This window comes from Hevea brasiliensis, chromosome 15 (genome assembly GCF_030052815.1).
Source record: "Hevea brasiliensis isolate MT/VB/25A 57/8 chromosome 15, ASM3005281v1, whole genome shotgun sequence".
NCBI lineage: Eukaryota > Viridiplantae > Streptophyta > Magnoliopsida > Malpighiales > Euphorbiaceae > Hevea > Hevea brasiliensis.
In genome coordinates this window covers 76,387,169-76,413,162 of record NC_079507.1, presented here as the reverse complement: position 1 = coordinate 76,413,162, position 25,994 = coordinate 76,387,169, and the positions used below count along the sequence as shown (strand labels likewise).

At 31.9% G+C, this 25,994-nt stretch overlaps 4 protein-coding genes across 4 annotated transcripts; 2 read left to right on the top strand and 2 right to left on the bottom strand.

Moving 5' to 3' along the window:
• The first annotated feature begins 2,868 nt into the window (after positions 1 to 2,868).
• On the top strand, positions 2,869 to 3,574 carry LOC110669407 (cell wall / vacuolar inhibitor of fructosidase 1). The gene has a single exon (XM_021831067.2). It carries the CDS (start codon positions 2,969 to 2,971, stop codon positions 3,503 to 3,505), a length of 537 nt encoding a protein of 178 aa, XP_021686759.1. The 5' UTR covers positions 2,869 to 2,968; the 3' UTR covers positions 3,506 to 3,574.
• Positions 3,575 to 6,034: 2,460 nt separating this feature from the next.
• On the top strand, positions 6,035 to 6,978 carry LOC110669399 (cell wall / vacuolar inhibitor of fructosidase 1). Its single transcript, XM_021831057.2, has one exon. It carries the CDS (start codon positions 6,217 to 6,219, stop codon positions 6,742 to 6,744), a length of 528 nt encoding a protein of 175 aa, XP_021686749.2. The 5' UTR covers positions 6,035 to 6,216; the 3' UTR covers positions 6,745 to 6,978.
• Positions 6,979 to 9,474: 2,496 nt separating this feature from the next.
• On the bottom strand, positions 9,475 to 12,347 carry LOC110669398 (uncharacterized). Its single transcript, XM_021831056.2, has 4 exons — positions 11,954 to 12,347; positions 10,715 to 11,605; positions 10,022 to 10,163; positions 9,475 to 9,895 (listed from the first exon to the last, which is right to left on the bottom strand). The coding sequence occupies exons 2-4, from the start codon at positions 11,241 to 11,243 to the stop codon at positions 9,835 to 9,837; spliced, it is 732 nt and encodes a 243-aa protein (XP_021686748.2). The 5' UTR covers positions 11,244 to 11,605; positions 11,954 to 12,347; the 3' UTR covers positions 9,475 to 9,834.
• Positions 12,348 to 13,723: 1,376 nt separating this feature from the next.
• Positions 13,724 to 19,348, bottom strand: LOC110669400 (galactokinase). Its single transcript, XM_021831059.2, has 13 exons — positions 18,969 to 19,348; positions 18,448 to 18,632; positions 18,255 to 18,301; positions 17,698 to 17,792; positions 17,511 to 17,593; positions 16,897 to 16,965; positions 16,448 to 16,633; positions 15,988 to 16,122; positions 15,170 to 15,304; positions 14,949 to 15,019; positions 14,568 to 14,645; positions 14,063 to 14,204; positions 13,724 to 13,974 (listed from the first exon to the last, which is right to left on the bottom strand). The coding sequence occupies exons 1-13, from the start codon at positions 19,129 to 19,131 to the stop codon at positions 13,864 to 13,866; spliced, it is 1,500 nt and encodes a 499-aa protein (XP_021686751.1). The 5' UTR covers positions 19,132 to 19,348; the 3' UTR covers positions 13,724 to 13,863.
• Between the last annotated feature and the right edge of the window lie 6,646 nt (positions 19,349 to 25,994).

Genomic DNA, 25,994 nt, shown 5'->3' with positions numbered 1-25,994 from the left:
GGTTTGAACAGTAAAGTTATAAATCTAGCACAACAAAAATCTACGGGGTACCTAGGGTTAAAATCTATGGCTCATGGGCTTCATCGGGTAGGAAAAGGGTCACCCATGCGAGAGCTTGTCCATTAAGCACAACGGCCGGAGCTGTGGCTCTTTTATATACTCGAAGGTACGGGCATGGGGTGCTAGCATTCACCAATTTGTCATAGCTCGAGTAGAACCATGGTCTCCTTGGCTAGTACTAACGAGGCTAAAAGGGTAAGGGTGATTCGTGTGATAGTGTAATGCAATGCAAAAAGTTTAACAAAGGAATAATATTAGACTAATAGAAACATGTTGGAGTAACTATCCATTTAGTCCCCAGTGGAGTCGCCAAACTGTAGGGGTGGGGCGTGAGGCGAAATATCATCCATTAGAATTATATAAAATGCACCAGGTAATGCCCAGGAAAGATGGTGGAGTCACAATGGTCTCACTTAAGTACCACCTCCTTAGACAGCATTTCCTAGACATGCACTTCATACAATCCTAATAGAATCAAACCACTGGTAAGTACCGTCTTCCCATAACACTACCACGGTACTAAGGATTTATGCCACAAAGGCATAGATAGACAGGAGTCGCCACCCGGGTAATAACCGGGACATATTCAGTGTTTCTTCCGAGGGTCATGGATGGCAACTTACTCCTTGCAGAGTTTCTACAACCGTCATTACCATAGCCCAATGTCTAGGTTCGGGATAGTGGGTACGTAAGGGGAAGGTGTTAGGCACCCCTTACGCCTGGTCTAACCTCGTTAATTCGAGTGCCAGTCCTCTACTAATGTTTCTAGAAGTCTTGTTTATTATTCCTTTATTAAACTTTATCCTAAAAAATGCAATTCTAATCCTACACATGCAAGTAATTCACAAAATGATTGTTGTTTACACACAATTTTCATGCACAAGTAATTCCTATCTATGGGGTTGCTAATTATTTAAATGATATTTACCAGATGACTAAAATTAATTTATTATTGGAAATTTAATTTACAAACAAATTCAATTTCAAATAACCCTATGTTTCTATTTAACCTAATTAATTAATTTTCACCAAGTTACCCTAAGGATAATTGAACTAAGTTAATTATGTACATGTGTAATTTATTCTAATATCACATAAGTCCCAAACAATCACAACCTAATAAAGATTTCTAACATGCAAATTTATTTTACAATTACCAAGTATTAAATTAAATTTATTTTACATGCCAATATTAGTTTAATTTACAAACAAGATTAATTTTAATTTACAAAGTATTTATTTAAATTAATTACATGCAAAAGTCAGTTAAATTAAAAACAAAGTTAATTTTAATTTACCAAATGAAAGTTCTATTATTACTACAATTTCATGCCAATGGTTATTCGAGAAGTTTGGAGCTACTTACTTGTTGATAAATGCAGTTGCCATTGGGGCAAGCTACCCTTAAAAAAGGGTCTTCTCTTCTAGGATGACAATGATATCCCTGGCTTACTCCCGTTTAGCTCCATATAAGCTCCACGCAAATGCCCTCTTTGGTACTTACCTTAGGGCTACTTACCAATTTTGTTTGTAATAAAAAATAAAGAAACTAAAGAAAATAAAAGAAATAAAGAGACAGAAACTAAACATGTGCAGAGTTGTGTATCCCCTCAAATTAAACATGATTACATGATCCATATGAACATATAGAATAAATTGAAGACAAAGAGCATAGAATTAAAATATTTTGTGGCATAGATCTTGAAAAGAAAACAATAAAAAACTGACTTTATAGAAATCTTGTATGCAAATCTTCTTGAAGAAAAGAAAAAAAAATAAGAAAGAACTCAAAGAGTCTTGAATATCTCTAAATTTCCTATAGCTCTGAATTTTCTCTTCCTCTTTCCTCCCATCATCCCCTTCTTCTCTTCTCTAGTAGGGTATTTATAGGGTTTTGGGAGAGAGGTGTGATAGGGTTTGGAGTCTTAGGATGATAAAGTTTAGATGACTTGAACAACTACAATTGCAGAATTCGAATAAGACTGGGATATGGGTGAGGTGTTTCAACCAATAGGAAGACAGAAAAAAATGAAAGGCACCAATAGGGAATGAGAAAGAGGTGTGGTAGGATTTGGAGTCTTAGGATGATAAAGTTTAGATGACTTAAACAACTACAATTGCAGAATTTGAATAAGACTGGGATACGGGTGAGGTGTTTCAACCAATAGGAAGACAGGAAAAAATGGAAGGCACCAATAGGGAGTAAGGAAGAGAGTGGGGCCAAGGAGGAGAGAGATATTTTGTTATTTTAATTTTTAGAAAATAATTAAATGGGTCTCATTTAAAATTCCTAACTAGGCTTTCTTAGGCCCATGGAGCCCAATTAAACTTAATTAGATCCATTTAAAAAACTACCCATATTAAATTTAAACAAAATAAAATTTTATTTAAATTTAATTAAATTAATTTTCTCAAAATTTTATTATTATTTTTATTTTTTCAAGATCATGCCATGAAATTAATAATTCAGCTCAATGCCTCCAATTACATCTTACAGTCATATAATTTTTCATCATCGGGTTTCCCACGGCCTCAATTCACATACTCATCACAAAATAAGGGTCTACAGTAACATCAACATGTTGGTTTTACAATATAAGACTTGAAAATTTCTTAAATATTGAACATCTAAATCATACTACTGATCATAGTTTAGAGTTAGTGCCATTTCTAAATTATTGTGGGTGTAGCCGAAATTTTTTTACATGCAGATAGGTGTTGTGGGCCAATTGTTCTCTTCAAGGGCTATAGAATGAGAGTTGCCTCTCTCTCTCTCTCTCTCTGTCTCTCTCTATATATATATATGTGTATCCAAACTCCCCTATAAAAGGCCTACCAGTTCAGCAATTAACCAAGCAAAACCCAGTCCTTTATAATCTTTATTCCCATGTTCTTATTCAATCTTTGAATGATGAAGATTTCTGGAACTCTAACTTCCATCTTTCTTGGTCATGTACCTCTCTTGACTATGTTTTTGCTAATAACCCAGTTCAGTGTTGCGCAATCTGATGCCAATATGATATCTCAAACTTGCAAGCAGACACCATACTACAACCTGTGCGTCAGTTGTCTCAGCTCAGACCCTAGAAGCTTCAAAGCAGACGTCCGTGGGCTAGCGCTCATAATGGTCAACATAGTAAAGGCAAAAGCAACCATGTCACTTCACTTCATCAACCAGCTGATTCAGAGGAGGCCAGGGCTAAAGAAACCCTTGAGTTATTGTGCGGATAATTACGACGCAATTTTAACGGCAGATATCCCAGAAGCAGTTGAAGCTTTGCAGAAAGGTGATCCCAAATTTGCCCAAGATGGAGCAAATGATGCAGCAAATGAGGCCGATTTATGTGAAGCCAATTTCCATGGAAAATCGCCCCTCACCAAATTCAACAAAGTGGTGCATGATACCTCGGCCACAGCTTCTGCCATTGTCCAGCAATTGCTTTGATATATACAGTTGAATATCTTTTTTCTTTGATGAACACCAGTTGAATAATAAAAGCTTGTTTTGAATAAATCTCTCCCTTAGGGAATGTAAATTTTGAAAAAGAGTCTTGTATAATAGCAACTTGTATGATTAAGTTGGCAATTCAAAACGATTAGTCATGTAAAAACAGTTTAACATCTAACAATATTCACATCTGAAGTGAAAGAAAAAAAATGCATTAAATGAAAGAGGCATTAATATTGGCGAGAAAGAGATGGTTGGAGAATGATGTAAGCAAGGGTTGTTGCCAGCACAACACCTTTAAGGAAAGCTGACAAGAATGAGGGTCATGCACCATTGCATGATACACATGTCATCATCAAAGTGTGTGAGGATAGTGCCTAACTGCCATGCCTTAAATAGACCTTAAAGTTAACACAATAATTGACGTAGTCCTACTATTAAGGCATGTTTAATTTAGCTGTTACGCATAATTGTCATTATTAATCGATAAATGTCGCTATTGATAGTTCATAATAATTAATTTATATTAAATATTAAATAAAATTATATTTAATTATTATTATTAATATATAAAATAATTAATAAAAATATTAAAATAAATATAACATCATTCATTTATTATATCATATAATTTATTTTATTATTAAAATGAATATATAATTATTAATTTATTATATTATATTATTTATTATTATTAAAATAAATACATAATTATTGATTTATTATTATATAATAAATTACAATACATGATAAATTAATTTAAATAACACATAAATAATAACTATTAAAAAAACATGGACATGGATTTTTTTTTTCTTTTAAATGCCATAAACAATATTGAAGATTCATCACAAGTCTTAAATTTGTATTGTGAATATATGTTGATGCATGCAGCGTTGCAATATATATATGTATATATATATTGTGTTTTGTGACATTAAGTGTACAGGTAAAAGTTATTTTCGTTAAACAATAAAAAAGTTAAAATGTTATCCGCAAATAATTTTATAATTAGAGTTGATATAAATTATAATTAATAAAATACTTATTAGTCGCTCATCAATTATTAACTACATATTTTTATTTTTATTAAATATTTTAATTTAATTATTTAAACATCCATCAATTACCAATAGCTAAATTAAAAATTCCTCGTAATTCAATTTTAGCTCAACTAACTTATAATTTAATAGTGTTAAGTAAAATAATATTTTTCGTACTTAATAATAATAATAAGATATTATTCAACAACAATTCCGACACTGTTTTTCAAAAAAAAAAAAAAAATCCCCCGACACTGGATTTTCAATCCATCTGTAGACTTGTTCAAGTTTCCGATACAAACATCTAGATCGCTAAATCACAAGACTTTCCTCTTCACAATCGCATCAAATTCAACCCTTTTTTTTTCATCCATAACACGGCTAAAAATTAAAGATGCAATAAAAAAAATTTTAATTAAATTATTATATAATGATATTTAATTTTTATTTTTTTAAAATAATTTTTTAAAATTAACAAATTTTTTATTTTAAAAATGAAAATTACCAAAAAAATCAATTGAATTAAATTATTATAAAATTTTAATTTCTAAATAAAGGATAAAGAATTGAATTTTTTATTTATTATACGCATGAAAGCTGAGTAAAAAAAATTAATTAAATTAAATTTTTATAAAATTATTTTTCTTTTCCTCCCTGAAATGGCCCTCTGTTATGGGCTTCAATGAGCTTGAGGCTCAAGTCTGTCACAACCATACTGTTCTTTTCGCAAAAACGGCGTCGTGGCACTGTGCGCTCTGAACTGAGCATAAGATGCGGAAACTGCTAGTTGATTCTAGAAGTTCACGAGCCAGGTTTTAGAAATACCTTTGTTTTTTTAGTTCACAAACCAAACATTGCCAAGCGCTAGAGACAAAGAGCCCAAAAGGAAGATGAATTACAGACCACAAACTCAAACAATGGTCGAGATTTAGATACCCAATGAGATCCTCTTTAACTTTGAATATTGTAAATAACAGAGATTAGTAATTTCTTTATCTTAATTTAAACCAAAATAATAATAATAATAATAATAATGCACTCACTTTTGGCCTCTTCTCCCAGGTTTTTGACACATACATCTTTGCCTCATCTGGCATTATTAATTCCCCAATGCCCTGAACGGTTCAAAACTCTCACAATCTTATGTTTCGATTTTAAAATCGTAATCAAATCGAAATTAAATCAATTTAACTAATAATTAATTGAAGTTAATTTTAAATTAAATTAAAATTAATAGGTCTATTTTAATTGACGTTTTAAATTTGATGAAATTGAAGGAATCCTACGATCTAGTTCTAATTTCCTTAAATTTTTGAAATTAAATTAATTACTTTCAACTTGCCAGACTGAACTGATGGCGACCCCTAATTCTCAAAAACATGAATGTGATTTTGATTTATTTATTGCTTCCAAATGATAAAAACTGAGATATGGTCAGAAACAAAAGAAAACTAACCCATAAATGTGAATACAATTCCTTTTTCAAACTACCAAAGGTTGGTAACAGAAACCACCCACAGATTTTGTACATTACTTGAGTTCGTGTCACTTGTATTAATATGCTTTGCTAAGGCATACCGAGTTGCCAACAAAAGCTTCACTTCCTTAACCACCAACTAACCAATCTTTCCTTCCCTCTTCTCCTCATCTCTGCTTCTGCAAAAAATGAAAGCCTCTATTGCTTCACCACCCATCATTCTTCTTTACATTCTTCTCCTTTCTACTTCCCTATCAGTATTCCAATGTTCTGATCTCGTCAACCAAATATGCAAGAAAACACCCTTTTATGACCTCTGTCTCTCGTCTCTAAACCCTCAAAATCCCATCACAGATGTCAAAGCTCTGGCCTCTACAATGACTAATCTTGTTCTGTCCAATGCAACTGATACGTTGAGCTATATTCAAGAGCTAATCAAGCAAGGAGCAGACCCGCAGCTCCAGAAACCTTTGGCCGATTGCGCTGAATTGTATATTCCAGTTGTTAAGTACAATCTTCCTCAAGCTATCAACGCTTTGATGAGAGGTCGGTTTGGATTCACCAGCTACTTATTATCTGATGCTGGCAAACAAGCTCAGGACTGTGAAAAGAACTTCTCTGGCTCAAGTCAGTCCCCGTTAACTGAAAAGAACAAGCTTTTGAGCAATCTCTGTGATGTTGCTGTGGCCATTCTCAAGTTATTGCAGAAGGGCTGATTAAATGTAGTTTGCAGGATTTTATAGGTAATTAATTAAACTACACCGTCTTAATGTCTCTGCCTAAGATATTGTGCTTGGAGCAGTAGTTTCAAACGTAGGATTAGCAATTTAGTATCTTTAATCTGTATCATCTTCTTAAGTAAGCCTATTCTCGTAATTGGATCCCAGAAGTGGATTCTTACCATTAAGGGTGTTTTATCTGAATTTTACTGCAGAATTTGCTGCTTTTTACGTTTTCCTAGTAATATTATCTGGTTTAAGTTTAATTTCTAATTCTGTATCTGGCATTGGATCAACATGTGCATTAGAGTACAGGCCAGCTCTGCCTCTTCTGGACTATTCCCAGAAGCCTTAATACCTTGAATCCAAAAAGAGAAATAAGAAAAGTACAGGGACTAGAAGGAGAAGGAATTATCCATCGCCATCGAGCCAAGTTCATATTTTGGAAAGAAAGAAGTGGCCACAATAGAATATAAAGCTGGCCACAAACAGAATCGGGTGGTTGATATTGATAAAATAAATAAATAAATAAAAACAGCTAGAAGCGTTGGATTTCTCAAACAACAAACCAATAAATAAGTAAAAGCATATTTATATTATGCAGAGATCTAACAAATTTCGTATTAGGGTATTAGCAAATAGCAGTAGCATAGGCATCATCCAAGATTATCATGTATAAAGCAGTTTGATGTCTCTTCCATCTTTCAAGTTATTGCTATCCTGTAAGCCATCTTTTTATCTTAAAGCCAATCCACTTCTTAGACATCTAATGGCATACGCCATAAGATTCTCTTTCCCTCATCTTTGCTTATCTCCTCCTGGAATCTCTAAATTCATTTTATTCCTTAAGAGAGAACATCATCAAGAATGAAAGCCAAAAGCAAGATTCTCTTCTCAGGATCACTGTTTACCCCTTCTGGGTAGTGCCTGTGCCAGGGGTATAATATATTTGTCTTGAATCAAAATCGTGTACAAAACCAACAGGCCAAACGACAACAGTCTGCCTATTTAATACGGACGACCTAGTACCTGAAACTCGGAAAGGCAGGCAATTAAGCTCTCCAGAAGATTTCAAGCAAAAAACAAGACACCAATTAAAAAGAAAAAAAGAGCTTGTAATTCATTGGCCTTGTTTTATTTCAAGTAATGTTTAGTCACTTGTTTCATTTGAATCAGCTCCACATAACTTGTCAGACAAAAGGGTCCGCATCTTTAATGATGGAACAACGTAAACCAGATAATTAAGCAATGGTGTCTATTCAACAAGTAAATTACTGACAACTGATGCAAGCAATTTTTGCTTTTAACCTAAATGCATAATATTCAAAACTAGCATAACATACTAACAGAAACTAACCTATAATGATCTGAGCATGGCATGGAAATATTTGGCAAATAGTCATTACACATGCAACCAATTCTAGTTCATTTAAGAAAGAGAGTCGTTAAGTCTCTTCTTTGCCTACCTTTCTCATTCTTTTTTCCCTTTACACCAATGATAGAAAGCGACAATTTGATAGGGAAACTTGCAAGAAGACACCCTATTACGTTCTTTGTGTCTCGTCTCTGCAAAATAATTCTCAAAGCTCTAATGCGGATGTCAAGGCCTTAAGGGTCTTGCTTCCATAACAGGTAATATCGCCCTGTCTAATGCAACTAACACGCCAAATTACATACAAAAGCTTATCCACCAGGCCACAGACCCTGAGCTAGAACGACGCTTGACCTCGTTTACATTCTTCCCCAAGCTATGGAAGCCTTGGCAAATGGTCACTATAGATTCGCAAAGTATTGGATTCATGCTGGAGAAGCAGCTCAGGCATGCGAGAAGAAAAGCCTCAGGGCTGAAATTGCCCACAACTGAAATGAGCAGTAAATATTTGATATTTATTCTTTTTTTCTTTTTTTAATATTTGATTAAGTATTCGTTTATATTTTCTTGTCTTCCAGAGATTCTTCTACAGAGTCGATTATTTGTCCATATCAGCTTTCATAATTTTATGTAACCCCTTAAAACTCAAAAGTAAAAGAATCACTGTCCACCTGCAATTATTTAAATCTTGCACTTCAAGGTATAGTAAGAACAAGCCACCAAAATTAAATAAGAAAATACCAAGGTACTTCTTCATCTTTCAGATGCGGTTCATTTCAGTTGTAAATATCAGAAGGCTCTAGAAGCGTGGTGCAGATAAGGGAGTTCTTTACCCCACAGCAATAAAACAAACAACCAACGTGATACTCCATGTGAATACACGTCTTCAATCAACAATTGAACATGCTTATTAAAGAGTGCAAAGCTGGCTTAATGGACCATTGCCACAAGCCGCGCTACTCTGTTCCAATGATACAAGCAGAGAATTAAAATGAAAAACAAAGCCAAGTTCTGTAAAAAGGACATACCATTGCTCACCAACAGCAATCCAAAAGTATTAAGAAGGAAGTTGGGAGCTCCCCAAGACTTGAGACATAAACATGACATCAATCACTGCTCACTGTGCGAACAGCAACAAATGTTGAGACAAATGCTGAATGATCATAATCTAACTGAACCAAATGCTTATAATCTCCACTTCAAGGTTGGATTTCTCACTCACATGCACACAAATATGCAGAAATATGCAGATTGGTGCATTTTCATATCCATAGACCCCTAGCAATCTCATGCCATGCAGTTCAGCAAACACAAAATGGTTAAGTAGGTGAATAAAATATGCAAATCACACCAAATTACTTGGTAAATAACTCAATTATGAATTTCATTTTCTGAGAAACTTACATAACCACACATTGTATAATTTGGCTGGCTTAGTTGCAGAGGAGGCAACTTATGAGGATAAAAGTAGCATGGCCTATAAAAATGGCGCCAATTTCCCTTAAAATCCACTAAGAAACTCATTTGGTAATTTAACTCACTCCCCATATAAAAAATTGTACATAGAGGACATAAATTACCCACCAAACTTCGATTTCAGAGGGCTGTTGGTACAAAAAGTGCAAGTCATATAATGCTTGCATGAGAACTAAAAGACCTAGCAATATTCTTTCACAAATGTAAGATTGACTATAACATTACAGATTTTCTCTGTTTTATCCCACAGCTCTTCTCAGATTTTCAGGAGGATCAAAACCAGCAATTGGCTTTATAGAACTGCAAAATATCATATAAACCACTCAAGTTAATACTAAAAAGAAATGTAATATACAACTCAAACCAAAACGTAAAACGTCATAGATACAAAACATAGTTTTCCAGTCAATATGAACAGTAACATACTGTGGAGACTCGGAAGAATGTTCACTTGGGTTACTTGCAGATGGATTCCCAAAGTACCGCACTGTAATCAAACCACTCTCCGCCGTTTCTGTTGATAAAGGGGATCCTTGTACATTTACAGGTGTAACCCTCGATGACATTGCTGCAAAAGCAAATTGCAACAGTATAAGAAGAAAAGTTATCAGATAAATATATTAAAAAAAAAAATCACTTAAAGAACAAGATAATGAGATCCAGTTGAGATTTCTAGCTAGGAAACAGAGATTAAGTGGAACTTGCTTCTAAAAAACTGTTTGAAAGTTTGATTGTGGCCAACAAGCAAAATTATCAAGAGTATCATTTAGAATTGTTAAAACGAATTCACAGAAAAGGAAAAAAAAAATTGAGGAGAGAGAGTGACTATAATTGGAATTTGAACATCTTTTTTCCCAAACTAAGGACCAAACAATTAAAAGAAGACCGGGGAAAAAAGAAAGAGTGAGAGTATACTAGTACACTAGAATAAAAATCCAAAAGAAATCCTGCACATCCATAGGCAAATCAGAGGTCAACTCTTAAAAGGCATGGACTTACGACTATGAGTACAGTGGAAATGGATAACATTTGTTAATTATCCATTTCTTAACCAACCAAGCCAACAACGTGAGTGCTAAAACATTGATAACTAGAGATAAAAAAAGATTCAAGAATTACCTTGAAAGATTATCACTAAACAGAAGATAATTGTGAACACCATTGCAAAGACATTGCTATTAGATGATGATGCCTTTGCTGCTTTCATTTTCTTCAAGGCTTTCATTCGCTCAGCCCTCGCACGCTTCAACATAGCAAGTTCAGTAATCTCCTTGATCAGCATCTGGTCAGCAGCATCCAATGATGGACCTCTCGGAGGCCTAGGAGGTTTGGAAGCCTTTTTAATTCTCATCTTTTTACGCTTCTCCTTTACCACTTTCTTCTCTACATGATCAACAGTTTTCTCTCCATCTAAGTTTACTTGCTCCACAGAAACCCCATTTGAATTCGGTGCATGAGGGCATAGATTTAACTCGTCTTCACTCTTCATTGCTCCATCAGCAAAGATGGCACAAATCTTAGCAAGCAACTCCTTCGATTGTTTTTTTACACCAGAAATAGAGTCTTTGCTTTGATCTTCATCACTAGCTTGCACTCCATTTTCAAGATCAACCTCAAAATCTCTCTCTTTTAGAATTACACGATCCATTTCTAGCTGCCAAACCCACTCTGATTTTTTACCTTCTCCTTACTCGCAAAATGACTAACGCCCCTATGTATTCACAAACTATTTAAAGAATTCAATCCTCAAAGTCAACCCATTCAGGAAATTGAAAATTTACTAGACAAATTATATGTTATGGCGACCATTACCAATAAAGATATCTAACTGCATCAAGTAAACAACACTTTCCAGTTTTAACTTGCAATGGAGCTTATCGATCTTCAATAATTGCAAAAGCAACTTATTTTTCACGCCTGTGCTGCCTTTCCACTAATAATCAACTAGAGATCAGCAACGAATCCCCATAACGCCAATCTCCAAATAAAAGTCCAGGATTGAACAAAACCCTGCATTTGATTAATACAAATACAAAATCAATCACACCAATGTAGAATGTGAAAAGCGTTTCATTATTAAAAATAATTTAATAAAAAAGGGGTAAAACCTAGAACGCGGCTTTCACATTAGAATTAGTAAACCCTTACAAACAAAACAAGGAACAAAATTTGAGGCTTCCAAAAGCAACAGAGGAAAGAAACATATTCAAATAAAACCACAAAATGTAGATTGTAGCCAAACAAAAGCACGAAGAAAGGCATCACAACAATGCATTACAGATTATGAGTAAAACAACAAAAATTGAGAGCACCCAATAGGAAAACATAAACAATAAACAATAAAAAGTGGATAAATACCTTGAAGACAAAGCAAGGAAATCCCAGATCCGATGTGGGCAAGAGCAGAGATGGAGGCCACCAAAAAATGATAGCCTAAAAAGACAAAATCAGATATGGATTATAGTATATAAATAACTATAAGAGCCAGTTTTGGAAAGAGAGAGAGAGAATGGAAAAGAAGCGAGAGATGAGAAATGAACACGACGAGGCAGCTGGGTTCAAGTAGAGGAAGGGGGATAACTTGATACGTTGGAATATGAAAAAAAAATGTGTATATATATATATATATATACACTAATTTAATAAAAAAAAATAAAAATTATAAGGAGAAGAAAAGAAAGCAAAAGTCTGGAACTCTCTGTTTCTCTATTCTATTTTCTGCCATATGCGTGTCATAAAAATACAACGTAACGTAACAGCGGACCGGAAATGAAGCATGTGAAGCTGTCCTCCATGGAAGCTTCACCGACACTTGCTTCTTTTTTCATTTTTTAAAGTTTTTTTTTTTTCTATTTTATAATTTACCGATATTTATTAAATTTTATATTTATATTAATATAGGGGACCCAATTCAATGAATCTCATTCTAATGTGATACTTTTCTTTGAAAAATATTTGGTCGTATTTTTGGGGAATTAGAATGCAGTACCAAAATGCAGTTGTTTTTCACGTTTTCTTCTTAACAATTAAATGTAATCATTTTAGATGAATTTTTATGTGAAATTTTTTATTTTCAATGAAGAATAAAAACATGTTAGGCTTTAGCATAACATCTTACAACTGAATAATAATGCCATTCCTTAAATGCACCAACATACATTTAAAAATCTATGTGAACTGTCTTTATCTGTGGAAATATAGGAGTTCCACAAATTAAATTTCCACAATAAATCATCTTGAGTTTCTTGCAAATTAGACTTGGATGAGTGTCTTTCAATAGGTCTAGATATTTATATTATAAGATTCATTTGGATATAAAGAAATTTAAAGTGAAGTTAATATAATTTTTCTTTTATTATCCATTCATTCAAAATTAGATATATAATTAACCAAATGTACTCTAATAAATAACAATATTGGAACTAGTTAACCAAACTCACCACATGGATATGGAAAACAAAAGCACCTGCTTCCTCCAATAAAAGGTGCTTGTTGTTTATCAGCAACAGTATCACCCCATTCATTAACCTTGGAGTTAGAGTTGATGGTATGGTCGGACCAATGAAATTTAATTGAGAACTTTGGTTGTTTTGTAGATGGGAAGCCTCTTTTTGACAAACCCCAATATATATGAATTTTGGCTCCAATAATTTGAGTTTTGATATGCTATTGCGCCTCACGATTGCACGCCAAAGCTTTCCCTTCAGTTGTAACAGACTAAGATGGGCATGTTAAAGCCTGTCCTACCATATAAGAAACTATCTGAAATACTGCTTCACGCAAGAGTTCTGATGAAAATAGTCATTGAAGGCTAATACCGATGAACTCGATTCAAGCCATATTTTCTGTTTTCAGTTAAGGCCAGCGAGAAGTGAATGAATTTTCAATTCTGTTTGATATCTCACAACCACGATGGACAATTAGGCTCCAAGCAGAAGTGAGTGCAGTTGGATTCCAAATCCACTACGGCCCATCATGATAGGCTATGCAGGGTGGTTGGCTCCTTGGTGGACCATTTCCAATGGACCTACAACCCATTAGCAAGGCCGTGATCAACATCAGGGTCACGCAAGAGTTTATTGTCAATTATTTACTTTCCATATATGGTAATCGATTTTTCCTATTCACTTGAGTGAAATAAATTATTTACTTTGAAAAAGTTCTTACAAGGCAGCATCGAATTTTATTCTGTTAGATTAAATCAAATGTTTCTTGACATAAATAAAAAACTGAATGTTTATTGCCAAAGGGCAAACAAGCGGTTGGTGTTAAAACTTGAAAATAGCAGCTCCACTCGATGGCTTTGAAGCAAAAACATAGAGGCCAAGATCATTCTTATTGATTACACCTTTATCAATCCTTGCTTGGAAGAACTTTTCCTGACAACAGTTCAGAAATGTTAATATCTATGGCACAAAACATAAATAGAGTCCGGTAGGAATTTACAGTTAAAAAATGTCAAATTACCTTCAAATTGAGTATAAACTGTGGGACAATGGACTCTTTTACCAAAGCTACTGCACAGCCACCCCATCCAGCACCTGTAAGCCTTGCACCTAAAGCACCATGTTCCCTGCAAACATTTACAAGTTCTTCCAACTCTGGGCAGCTGTCACCAGCAAAGAAAGACAGAATTAAACACAATGAGCATGCTACAGAAGAGACTTTCAAGAAAATAAGTTGCGTTAGGCAGCAGGCACATAAGAAAAAAAATAGTGGAAGTCAACCAAATGCCCATAGCAGTTAAGCAATGTCCAATTTTATTTGCCAAAAGCCATAGAACCAAGAATAACATGTCCTCTCTCTCTCTCTCTCTTCTCTGTCTTTCTTTTGGCTCCCCAAGCATATTAAAGGTGGCAGCTCAATGCTCACAAATGCGGAAAATTCACATCCTTTGTAGAATTATGATGAAAAGAGTCGGTACAAATTCATGCACATTTTTGGAAAGTGAACTTGAACTTCGAATTTGTACCTGCATTCATATAGAACACTGCAACTGTAGTGGCTGTCATTCATAAGGTCACCCAGCTTTTTTAACTTGTCTTCATCACTGCCAAACAAATTTTCAGGAGTCAATTCCTTTTTTTTTTTGGTAGATGGAGGTGATGCTATCACAAGTATAAATTTGTGAGATCACCAAATGTGACAAAAAGAGCTCATAAATCCAATGGAAAAAGTAAGAATTGATTTTTTTTTCTCCTTCAACAATATAATTGTACCATATTCTACCAGGTGAAAACTAAGTCCGTATGATCAACAATCAGCTTTACATTATAGTAAAAAATTCATAGAAAATGCATAGCCATTCCCAAGAAGCATATATCAGAAATTCAGCGAGGTTTTAAGTGCACACCTTAAATTTGATGATACAGTGTCCTTGAAAGTATGTACCCGCCTTGCTTCAGAGTAAACATGTGCAGCCCTCTGAAAAAGAATGCAAATTAAATTTAACATACAATCTGAGTTAAAAAGAGCTAAGGTACAAACATTGGCTTCAAAAAAGATACAAAATGAATCAATAATGCCACCTCTAAATAAACAATGATGATGACAACTAACATAAAGAAATAGTACCTGATGTAACTTGTAATGCTTAGCTGCTTTCAAAACATCCAATGAAGATGGAGAACTGCTGAAAATTAATGGCAGGTTTTCCTCAGTGATTTTTTCGATCTCTTCAGCCGTATATGGTTCCTCTTTTAAAAACTCCTGCAGCATAAAGAAAATAGTAATAATTTGGTATAAGATAGACCAATTATTATTAGTCACAATAACAAGGTATCATATAAGCATTGAGAAAGCATGTACTGTTATCTAACGTCAACCAATATGGAGGGTAAATTATACAGATGGTACCTCAACTTAGGAGTATGTAATAATAAGATACCTAAACTTTAATTTGTAATATAAACAACCCCTCCCCCGATCTTTAATTTAAGTAACACAAAACCCCATGTGATCTTCAATGGTCGTTTTCTAGGTTATTTTGTTGTTTATCAAATTATATATATATATATATATATTCATCGATTGATAGCTTCATGTAAACAAGTTTTGGGTTATTGAAGTGTCGATTTGTGTAAATTGAATCGTCGAAGTTGTGGGTAGAGAGAGAACAATTAATTTTTTTCCTGACAAAAGTCAATTAATAAAGAGAATATAATTTTTTTAATCTAACAAGTATCACATCAGTAAAAGTAATTAGAAACCGGTTACTAAAGATCATATGGGGTTTTATATTACTTAAATTAAAGAACGGGGGATTTTATGTTACAAACTGAAGTTTAGGAATCTTGCTGTTACATACCTCTAAGTTGAGGTACTGCATGTGTAATTTACCTCCAACATGGGAACATCATTATTATCATATCAAATAACATAATGACAAATACCTTAACAGCAACAACAGGATCAGAAGAACCATGACTACTAGCAAAAGAGACACACAACCCCTCAACATCAGAAAGGGTTTTCACTTTTGATATTGCATCTTCCGGTTTCATTCCAAGCTTTATTGCAAGCACAATCTGGAGAAATATTCCAAAGAAACAATGTAAGAATGAACATCTCATATATAGGGCAAAAGTTATGAATATTTGCAAGTTGTAAGCATATGGATCCCATATCTTCTCTTCCTTCAAAGAGTTAGGTAGTGTGAGAAGAGTTCCTTTATGAAGTATGTTCATAGTTTTAGCAAAAATTCATGTATAATCATTTAAAACTGTAAATTCAAAGTTTAGCTACTCATAAATATTTCTTTGTAGAAAAAGAAAATTTTATTGGAGGAATTCAAAATGAAAACAAGAAACAATAACTAAAGACATTAAGGAATACACAGGAAAATGAGCTTACAGCAGCAAGTCGACATTCAACAACTCTGTTGTTGTAATTTGTAGCAGCAGTGACAGCCTTCTGAGATTCTGCCAAAGAATGTGCAATTACAAAAGTCCCACCAGCAGGCAGTTGCACATCAGTGGCACGAATAGGGTTGAAATCAATAAGCTCTGCAAACCCAGTTTGGGCCATAACAGAGATTGCCTGCCAAGGAAAACAAATTCAGTATAATTCTATGCAATATATTATAATGTACTTACATCCCAAATAGTGGAGACAACAGAATCATAGAACTGTCAGAACATTGCAAACACTAACGCATTACGTTTATCCTTGACCGATAGAGGCACCCTAACTCAACTAAAGAAATTTCAAATACTAAAATGATAAAAATAAAAGAGAAAATCTTTTGATAAGGAACAGGTACCAGCAGCATGAAAATGCAATAAAAATATAAGATTCATGACCTGGTCCATTCCTCCAGATTGTGTTCCAATGTGCCTTTCACACTCACATGTAAGCTGGGCAATTTCTTTCTGTGAAAGAGGGAACAATGTTATAATCCATTTAACAGAAGAGGGGTAAAAAAGAAATGAAAAGAAAATAAAAGTAAGTGGATGGATATATGAAAATAATCTGCACAGCCAAAATCTTTGCTAGCTTTTCTGCTTAAATAAAAATTATCAACCATCTAGACTTTAGAACATATATCCAAAGTATAGATGTGGGATTGAGTTAACTGTAGAACACATACCAAAACATAGATATGGGATTGAGTTAAATATCTGGAGAGATATTATAAGTATAATGTGTAGTAGCATCAACCAATATCAGTCTGAATTGCACCACCATCAAACAGCAGTCAACATACTCACAGACCATAACAATTAAAGGCAAAAAAAATGGATGATTTTTCTGTTTATAACTTTAATCAATCAGTTTATGATCAATGTCTCGAGTATGTTTTATATAAACATTAGAGCACTCAAGGATAGAAATAAAAGAGAGGGTATTAAGAGACAGTATAAAGTATATTACTGTGTAGTGTGTAGTGTGTAAAGTTGGTGTACGAGTGGTATACCTTTGGAAAGTTCACACTAAAAGCAGCCATAATTGCAATTGTAGAAGAACAGACAAATGCTGCAGAGCTTGATAGACCAGAACCTAGACCAATGAAAGCCAATTAGCCTTTGTTATATTAAGAAAGGAAGTACCTCAAATTTGTAGCACTGAAATAGGTAATCAATTAGCTTTCAATAAGTATACACCTGTTGGGACAGTTCCATCAACAAGAACATCAAGTCCAACTGGCACACCAACATCCACTCCTTTTAACTTAGCATATTCATAATAACCCTTGTATCTGTATAGCACATAAACTCAAAACTATCATACTACTATCAATTTCAACATATTGCAGCCAGTAACGATCTAGAAATTTTTTTTCTAGGGTCAATATATAAAATCTAAATAATAAAATATTATTGAATAAGTTAATTGAAAGTCATTCATCAACTGATCACACATTCTTATTATTTCGTTTTGATAAAATTCATTATCGAAAAAGTTACAAATAGAATTTTAAAAGCAAATAAATTTTTGAATACATAGCATACTTATTTGTCTCAAGTAATTTTAAATTCCATCAAAATGAGGGTTTAATAATTTAATTTATGAGGGTCAAAGTATACAATCATATATAAATACAAAGAGCATTTAACAAAAAAGAGGGGTCAATTTACCCCTATTTTCATGATTAGATCTGCCACTGATTGCAGCAGTTACACAATATAAGAAACAAAAAAGTGCAGATTTTTACTCTTACCCGCAGATGAAATAATGGCCCCATCTATGATTTTTCAAGTCAATTTCCTGCACAGTGAAAATAAGGGCAATAATTAAGTCAAAAGAACACCAGGACTACGCGTCATGAAGCGACATAAATCCAAAATCAGTATTTTTAGATAAGCAAGCAGAGTTAGACATAGAAATATGCACCAATAAAGATTGGTTAATACCTGGTAAGGATCAGCAGGATAAGTACACAGGGTGTACTTGTCATTAACGTTAGCGATTCGAAGAAACTTTTGAGCCTCTCCGGCGTCATGCTTGCGGATTGCAACGATGGTGTCTTGCCTGATTGCCATCGGCAGCACCGAATAACCTTCATAGTCAATGTGCTCTCCGATCAAGTTCACTCTCCCTGCATCTCAGATAAAAACAGGTCAATCACCAACCAATCAATTTTCCAGCAACTATCCAAATCCACTAACACTACTATTCATCTTATCTCAAAATAAAGATGACATAATGAGGAAAAAAAAAAAAAGTGATAACATACATTCTCATCTAGCAGACAAAAGTTTCTCTTTTTTACTTTTTTTTTTCCCTTAAAAATCAAATAATTGGCAAACAAATCGGATAACGGGCTTTCAATTCCACTAATAAAGGAATTAGAATTTCGTTTTCTTGTGTCGTTTTCTCACCCACCAAACGGACAATTGAAGAGAAAAGAGGGGGAAGGAAAACGATATTTGACCTGGAGATCGAGCATAGACATCAGGGGGGTGTCCAAAGACTTCGAGAAACTTAGACTTCAATCTATCGAATCTAAGCTGAGCTTCTTCGAGCGGAGAGCCGTCTCCGTAAACAGGTTCCAAAGAAGAGTAAATCGGGATTGGAAGCTCCTCGTGTTTGGCCATTGATAAGCTCTGGTTATGGAGGAAAAGGATCACAGTATCAAAACCAAAAGGAATGAAATTGCGGTGGAGAGAATTCTAGCTTTTGACGTATGATTAGGATAAGATTATCATCATAAAATAATAATTGAAAATTATAGATTTAGATTAGGAACTGGATTAAAAGATAATCAATGATTAAGATACGGATAAATCAGTTCCTTGCAGTGATTGGGAAATTCCTTTCTAAACCACGGCTTGTGACTCGGTAATCTGAACTGTTTATGGCAATGTTTTCATAAGTTTCACCTACCAGGGTAAGGTTAAAATAGGAAAATTATTTTAAATGAGGTAATCCACTTTTTATTTTAATACCTTGCCTTATTTATTTTAAAAAATTCCATACACAAAATGTATTTTTCCTAAAAAGTAAGTTAAAGGAAATGATTCCTCTTGAAAAATAAAATAAAAAATTGTAACAATTAATAAATTTACTTATATAGTAATGAATTTGTTAATTTTTAAATTGAACTTTCATTTTGACATTTATATATTTGCTATTTTATACAATTTTAGTTTATTTTATATAAATTTTAATATAATATTTAACCTAGAAATTATTGAATATACTTTTAAATAAATAAAAAATTTTAATAAATTTTGATATTTTAATATAGAATATTGTGTAAATTTTATAATAATGAAAAAATAATATTATTTAGAATTAATTTATAATTTCTAATTTCATAATAAATAAATAAAATATTTAATTTAACTTATAAAAAATCATCTCATACACATATAAAATTTATAATTATTTAAAATTTTAAATAATTATATATTGATTAAAGTATTTATTTGTAATTAATAAGCAATTGATTTATTTAATAAAAATATAATTTATAAATATATTAATTATTAAAATAAATAGAAATATTAAATAAAATTTATAATAAAATTTTTAAGATTAATTAATTATAATATAATAAAATATTTAATTAAATTAATTTATAAGTATATAATTTGTAAATATTAAAATAGAAAAATTAAAATTTTAACTTATAAAAATGACTTATAAATTACACAAATGTATAAACAAACAGATAAAAATATGATAAATCCATCCCAATAAATTTTACACAATCCATGACATGATTATTAAATTTTATTTTTTATTTTAAAATTTTGTTTAAAAAGATGTCAAAGAAGGAAATCATTAACCAGTCGAAACCACGAAGATTCTGACGTAGACTTTCCAGCAAAAGAATGAGATGCCAGAGTAAAAGTAAATTCATTTATATATAATATGTATAAAAATATAAATTAAAAATATTTTAAATTAACTAATTAAATATAATATGTAAATAAAATAATTATAAATCATTTAATACTTGAATAAAATTTATAATAATAAATATAATATAAAAGGTTAAGCTTTTATGATCCATTCCACGCGTCACTCATGCTTTTCATGAGATTACAAGGCATCACGTGTCAATGACACCTGGTTTTGACACAATTTGGCAATATTGCGGAGATTCCTTGAGTACGAATTCTTAGAAAATGACAACTCAACCAAGAAACTGATGATAAAAATTTAAATTATTTTTTTCAACACATAAAAACATAATTTTATAAATTTATTTATATACATTATTTATATATATATATATATATTAGTAATTTATATAAAAAATTTAATTAATAATTTATATTTTAAAAATTGAAAAATTAAATTATTTATTTAAAATATAATAATATATATAATATATAAACATTACTATAAAAAATATATTTTTATATTTAATTAATTATTTATATGTTTGCGGATGATATTGTTCTGATAGATGAAACGCGAGTAGAGTCAATAGAAAGTTAGAGTTTTGAAAAAATACTCTAAAGTTAAAGGGCTTTAAGTTAAGTAGAACGAATATATAATACATGCATTGCAAGTTCAGTGAAGGCCAAACCGGTGATAGGAAAGGAGTTAGTTTGGATGGAGTGGTACTGTCCCAAAGTAATCGCTTTAAATATCTCGGTTCAGTCCTTCAAGTAGATGGGGGATGTGAGGAGGATGTTAGTCATAGGATTAAAGTCGGATGGTTGAAGTGGAGACGTGCCACATAAGTTTTATGTGATTGCAAGATTCCCAATAAGTTGAAAGGAAAATTTTACCGTACAGCCATATGATCGGCTATGTTATATAGTAGTGAGTGTTAAGTATTGAATGAGTCGTATGTTATATGTTATATGGTATGCGTCTAAGATAAAAGTTACAGATATGAGAATGTTAAGGTAGATGAGTGACCATACTAGATTAGATAAAATCCGTGATGAAAGTATTAGAGAAAAGGTAGAAGTGGTGTTAATTGAAGATAAGTTGAGAGAAGGGAGATTGAGGTGGTTTAGTCATGTGAAGTGTAAACATACGGAGGCTTCAATTAAACAAGTAGAGCACATTAGGTTAGAGGATAGAAAGAAAAAAAGGGGTATACCTAAATTGACTTGGAGGAGAGTAAAACAATATGACCTATAAGCATTACAAATTTTTGAGGATTTAACCCAAAATCATGGAAAAAGCTAATCCATATAGTTGACCCCAAATTTTTGGGATAAAAGCTTAGTTGAGTTGAGTTATATATTTAGTATCCATTATCTAAATCTATTTATGTAAATAATTAATTAAATATAAAATAATTATCCTTTATGATAATATTTATAAATTTGTGTACATTATATTTTAAATAAATATAATTTAAATATTTTATAGAATTATTAAATTTTTAAAATATAAATTATTAATAAAAAATTTTATGTAGATTAATCATTAAAATATAAAAAATTAATTGAATTCAAATATTTTTTAAATAATAATGATTGAATTTGAAACAGAGTAGAGTAAATGAGGATAATTTTAATTAAATTTTAAATAAATTTAATTATTAAAATTATTAATTAAATTTAAATTTAAATATAATAGTTTTTATATATATCATAACTGTTACCATCCTTAACAACGCCTAACACTTACATTTTTTTTTTTTTACATTTTGCACAAATGTTATTTTTTTAAAAATATTTCATAACTTAAAAAAAATAAATTATGAATCAAACACCATTTTTTTATGATAAATTTATTAAGGATAGAAGCAATACAACTTTGCCTGCGTCACGGTTGGGGCGACAGGACTAAAAAGCCAACCCGCACAATCACAAAAAATGTAAATATATATATATATATGTATATACTGAGGTCCATGCAAGTTAGCCCAAAAAACCTAAATGGGCTCCAAATCTCACGTCTTCGGGAACCTTAGCTAATCGAAGATGGAAGCTTCAGTCTCCGCCATCTGAAAGGACGTAAGAAAAACCTTTCAAGCCATCCATAGAAACATTCTTCCAAACGGTAACAAAGAACTCAGGAAACACGGCTTCAATTGACCTCTCAATCTATTATATCCTTATGATTTGTTTAGATAGGGTGGGGGAAGTGTAATTAATGAAAGTAAAAAATAATAAGTAAGGGAATAGATAAAGAGAGTTATAATAAAAAAAAAAATTATGTTTGGGAATTGATAAATTAATGAAAAAAGATAAGAAGAGATAATGTATATTTTTTTATATTTAGTAGGGGTGAGCATTTGGTTCAAATCTAACTGAACTGAACTAAATCGAATTAAATAATAAAAACTCAATTACATATTTAGAAATTGAACCGAATCGAAATAGATGAAAAATCAAATCAAACCAAACTATTATATTTCGATTTGGTTCGATTCAAATATATCAGTTTTATTTTTTATTGATTTTTTAATTTAGACTTAATTTTTAAATTATTTGATCTAATTTTGACCTTGATTTGAACCTAACAACCATTAATCAATGAAATTAAATAATTTATATATATATAATTACATATAATTCATAAATTCTCCATAAAAATAAATCAATCTAAAAATCAATAAAACTATTCAGTTTCATTCGGTTTAATTGATTTTTTTTCTTTTTTAAAAAGTGAATCGAACCGAAATAACTGAATTTTTCACAATATAAAACGAACCGAACCGAATTATTTTAAAATCGAACCGAATTACCGAATTAAGGCGGTTCGGTTCGATTAGTAACGTCTCGAGAATTTCGAGCTCTGAATAGTGCTATTTTCAATTTGTAAATAGTATTATTCAAGGCAAGCTTGAGAACTAAAAATGAGATGGAAATTAATTAAGATAAGCATAATAAAAACCGAAGTGACCATCGAGTTATAGACGTAATCGTTATTATTGAAAAAGATTGGCTATAACCCGATGAATGACATTTTGATCAATTCACTTGAAGAGTTGACTTTTGATTGAAATATTAATTAAATTAAGTGAGATTAATATATCGAAATGGGACTTAATTAACCGAAAGGAGTATGAAATTTTAATGAGGACGTTGATTGAATTGTTATATTGTAATCATTAGAATTAGAATTATAATTATATTCATTTAGATATTTATGTAACAAATAAGACAAGAATATTAATTATAATGACACCTCATTAATACACCTCACCACCACCACCATCATTTTCTTCTTCCCATCCCTTGCCATCCATCTCTCTCTCTTTTCCTCCATTAAAGCTTCATTTTCCAAGCTCTAAACACATGAATTCCTCCATAATTTTTAAAGGAAATTAAGAGAAAACTTTATATTAAGCTTTGATTTGAAGAAATCAAGCAAGGATTCTAAGAAATTTGGAAGATTGGTGGAGAATAATTATTGACCAATTGAGATAAGTTATGATTTAAGCTTAGTTAGTTATGAATTAATGGAATTCAAGATTGATTGTGGAGATTACTATGAATATTGATTGAAATTATGGATGTTATTGAAGAAAGGGATTTTGGTTTGGGAGAACAATAAGGAGAGTCAAGGTTTTGGTGAATTGAAGGTTGATTGAGATTGATTAGGACTTATAATCAAGGTTAGTGCTAAGAAATTTCATGAATTTTGAAAGCTATTGCTAATTAAGTTAGAGTTTAATACAATAAGGGTTTTCATTGTATGAAGCATGTTTAATACTATTATGTTTGTATTATGATTATTTGATGTGTATTTATTGAGAAATATTAATGATAGGGTGAAGAAATTAAATGAATTGGTATTGTGCATTAAGTGTGAATTTGAACAACTTGAGTATAGTATGATTAAATACATATAACTTGAACTACATAGTTCCAATTGATGTGAAACTAAAGGTAAATTAAAGATAAGACAATATACTAAAATTTTCATGAAGAACCCTTGACCTAAAACTAACTGAAAGATACCTGAATAATGGCTGGAATCCGGCAATGCAAAACTGAAATCCTGAAAAATGACCAAATGAATAGTATGTACTAAATTGAGCATAACTCCCTCTACAAAACTCGAAATTGAGTAATTTTTGAACCTGTGTAATCCTGAGACACAGGGAAACAATTCATATGAAGACCATGATGCTAAATTATGACTATAACCTATCCAAATTTGCTTGATAAAGTGAGTCTATAAATCTACCTGGATTCTAGAAATGACCTGAAAAACTGAGATTTGATCATCAGAACAGTTTTGACGAAATGACCATAACTCAAGCTACACAAATGTAAATTAAATTATTCTAAAGCTAAAATAAATATAGGACATAAATATACAATTCTCATGAAGAAGGTATGACCTAATTCCTGCTGTACCTTGGCCAAATCTATTAAGAAAGTTGAGGTGCAAAATATAGAATTTATGAAATGTAAACATAATTGCTTAAAATGTGAAATTGTGATTGGGACATATGTTTCCCTAATGAATGAGATGATGATGGAATAACAAAAGAATGGTAACGAAATGATAAAATAATGAGAACGTTGAATTGCTAATGATAATAAATTAGCCCGAATATGCCTAGACAGTAATGCAAGGGTTGGATAGATTGGCATGCCAATAAGGGACGAGATTAGCAGTACTGGCCATAACTTCTATGCTCGGATACCATTGGCAGGTACCGAGTGTTTGATATGGTTATCCCTTATTCATGATTGCTTTGAATAATCATTGGTAGGCACCGAGTATTCGATATAATTATTCTCATAGCTTTTTATGCCCAATTATGTTGCATACCCGGCAAGCACCTATGTGTCCGATGATATGACAACCCTAGACACTGAGTGTCCAGCGCTAGTAAAACCTGCGTATCCAGTCCAAACAGTTCTGTTAAAGGTTATTTTGGGCATCGAAATAAATTAATAAATTTGAATATCAAAATAAAGAAAAAGAAAGATCTCATAAAAATAAATATTTTCAAAGATCGTGAAAATATGAAAATATGAGAAAACAAGAGAAAAATATTGTGAAAGGTATCCAAAATAGTTACGTAATTAAACGAATGAAATGACTACAAAATTTTGATGTTATAAATTCTATATATTTTTAAATGATTTGTGAATATTTATATGTGCATTTTTCCTTATTTAATACAAGCGTAAAAATTGTTTTTGTTTGTATATTGTATTTTTATTATTTTAGTACACCATTAAGCAAAAATACTTAGCGCAATAGTTTCTCCTCGCACAGGTCCATACGATAGGACCCAGTAGACTTTGGACAAAGATTTTAGATTGATCTGCAGTAGCGGTCATTATCACCTCTGCACATTATTCTGATAGAGATCATTGGCCCACAGTTTTGCATGATCATAGGTATTGTAATTAAACACAAAGTTTGTAATTAAATTTTGAGATGTATAATAAATGTGCATATTTTATAAATGAATATAACGAAGGAAATTTATGTATAGAAATGGATATGAATAGATAAGGAAATATGAGTTGTAATTTTAAAATTGTTATATATTTGAGATTTTTCAATATGG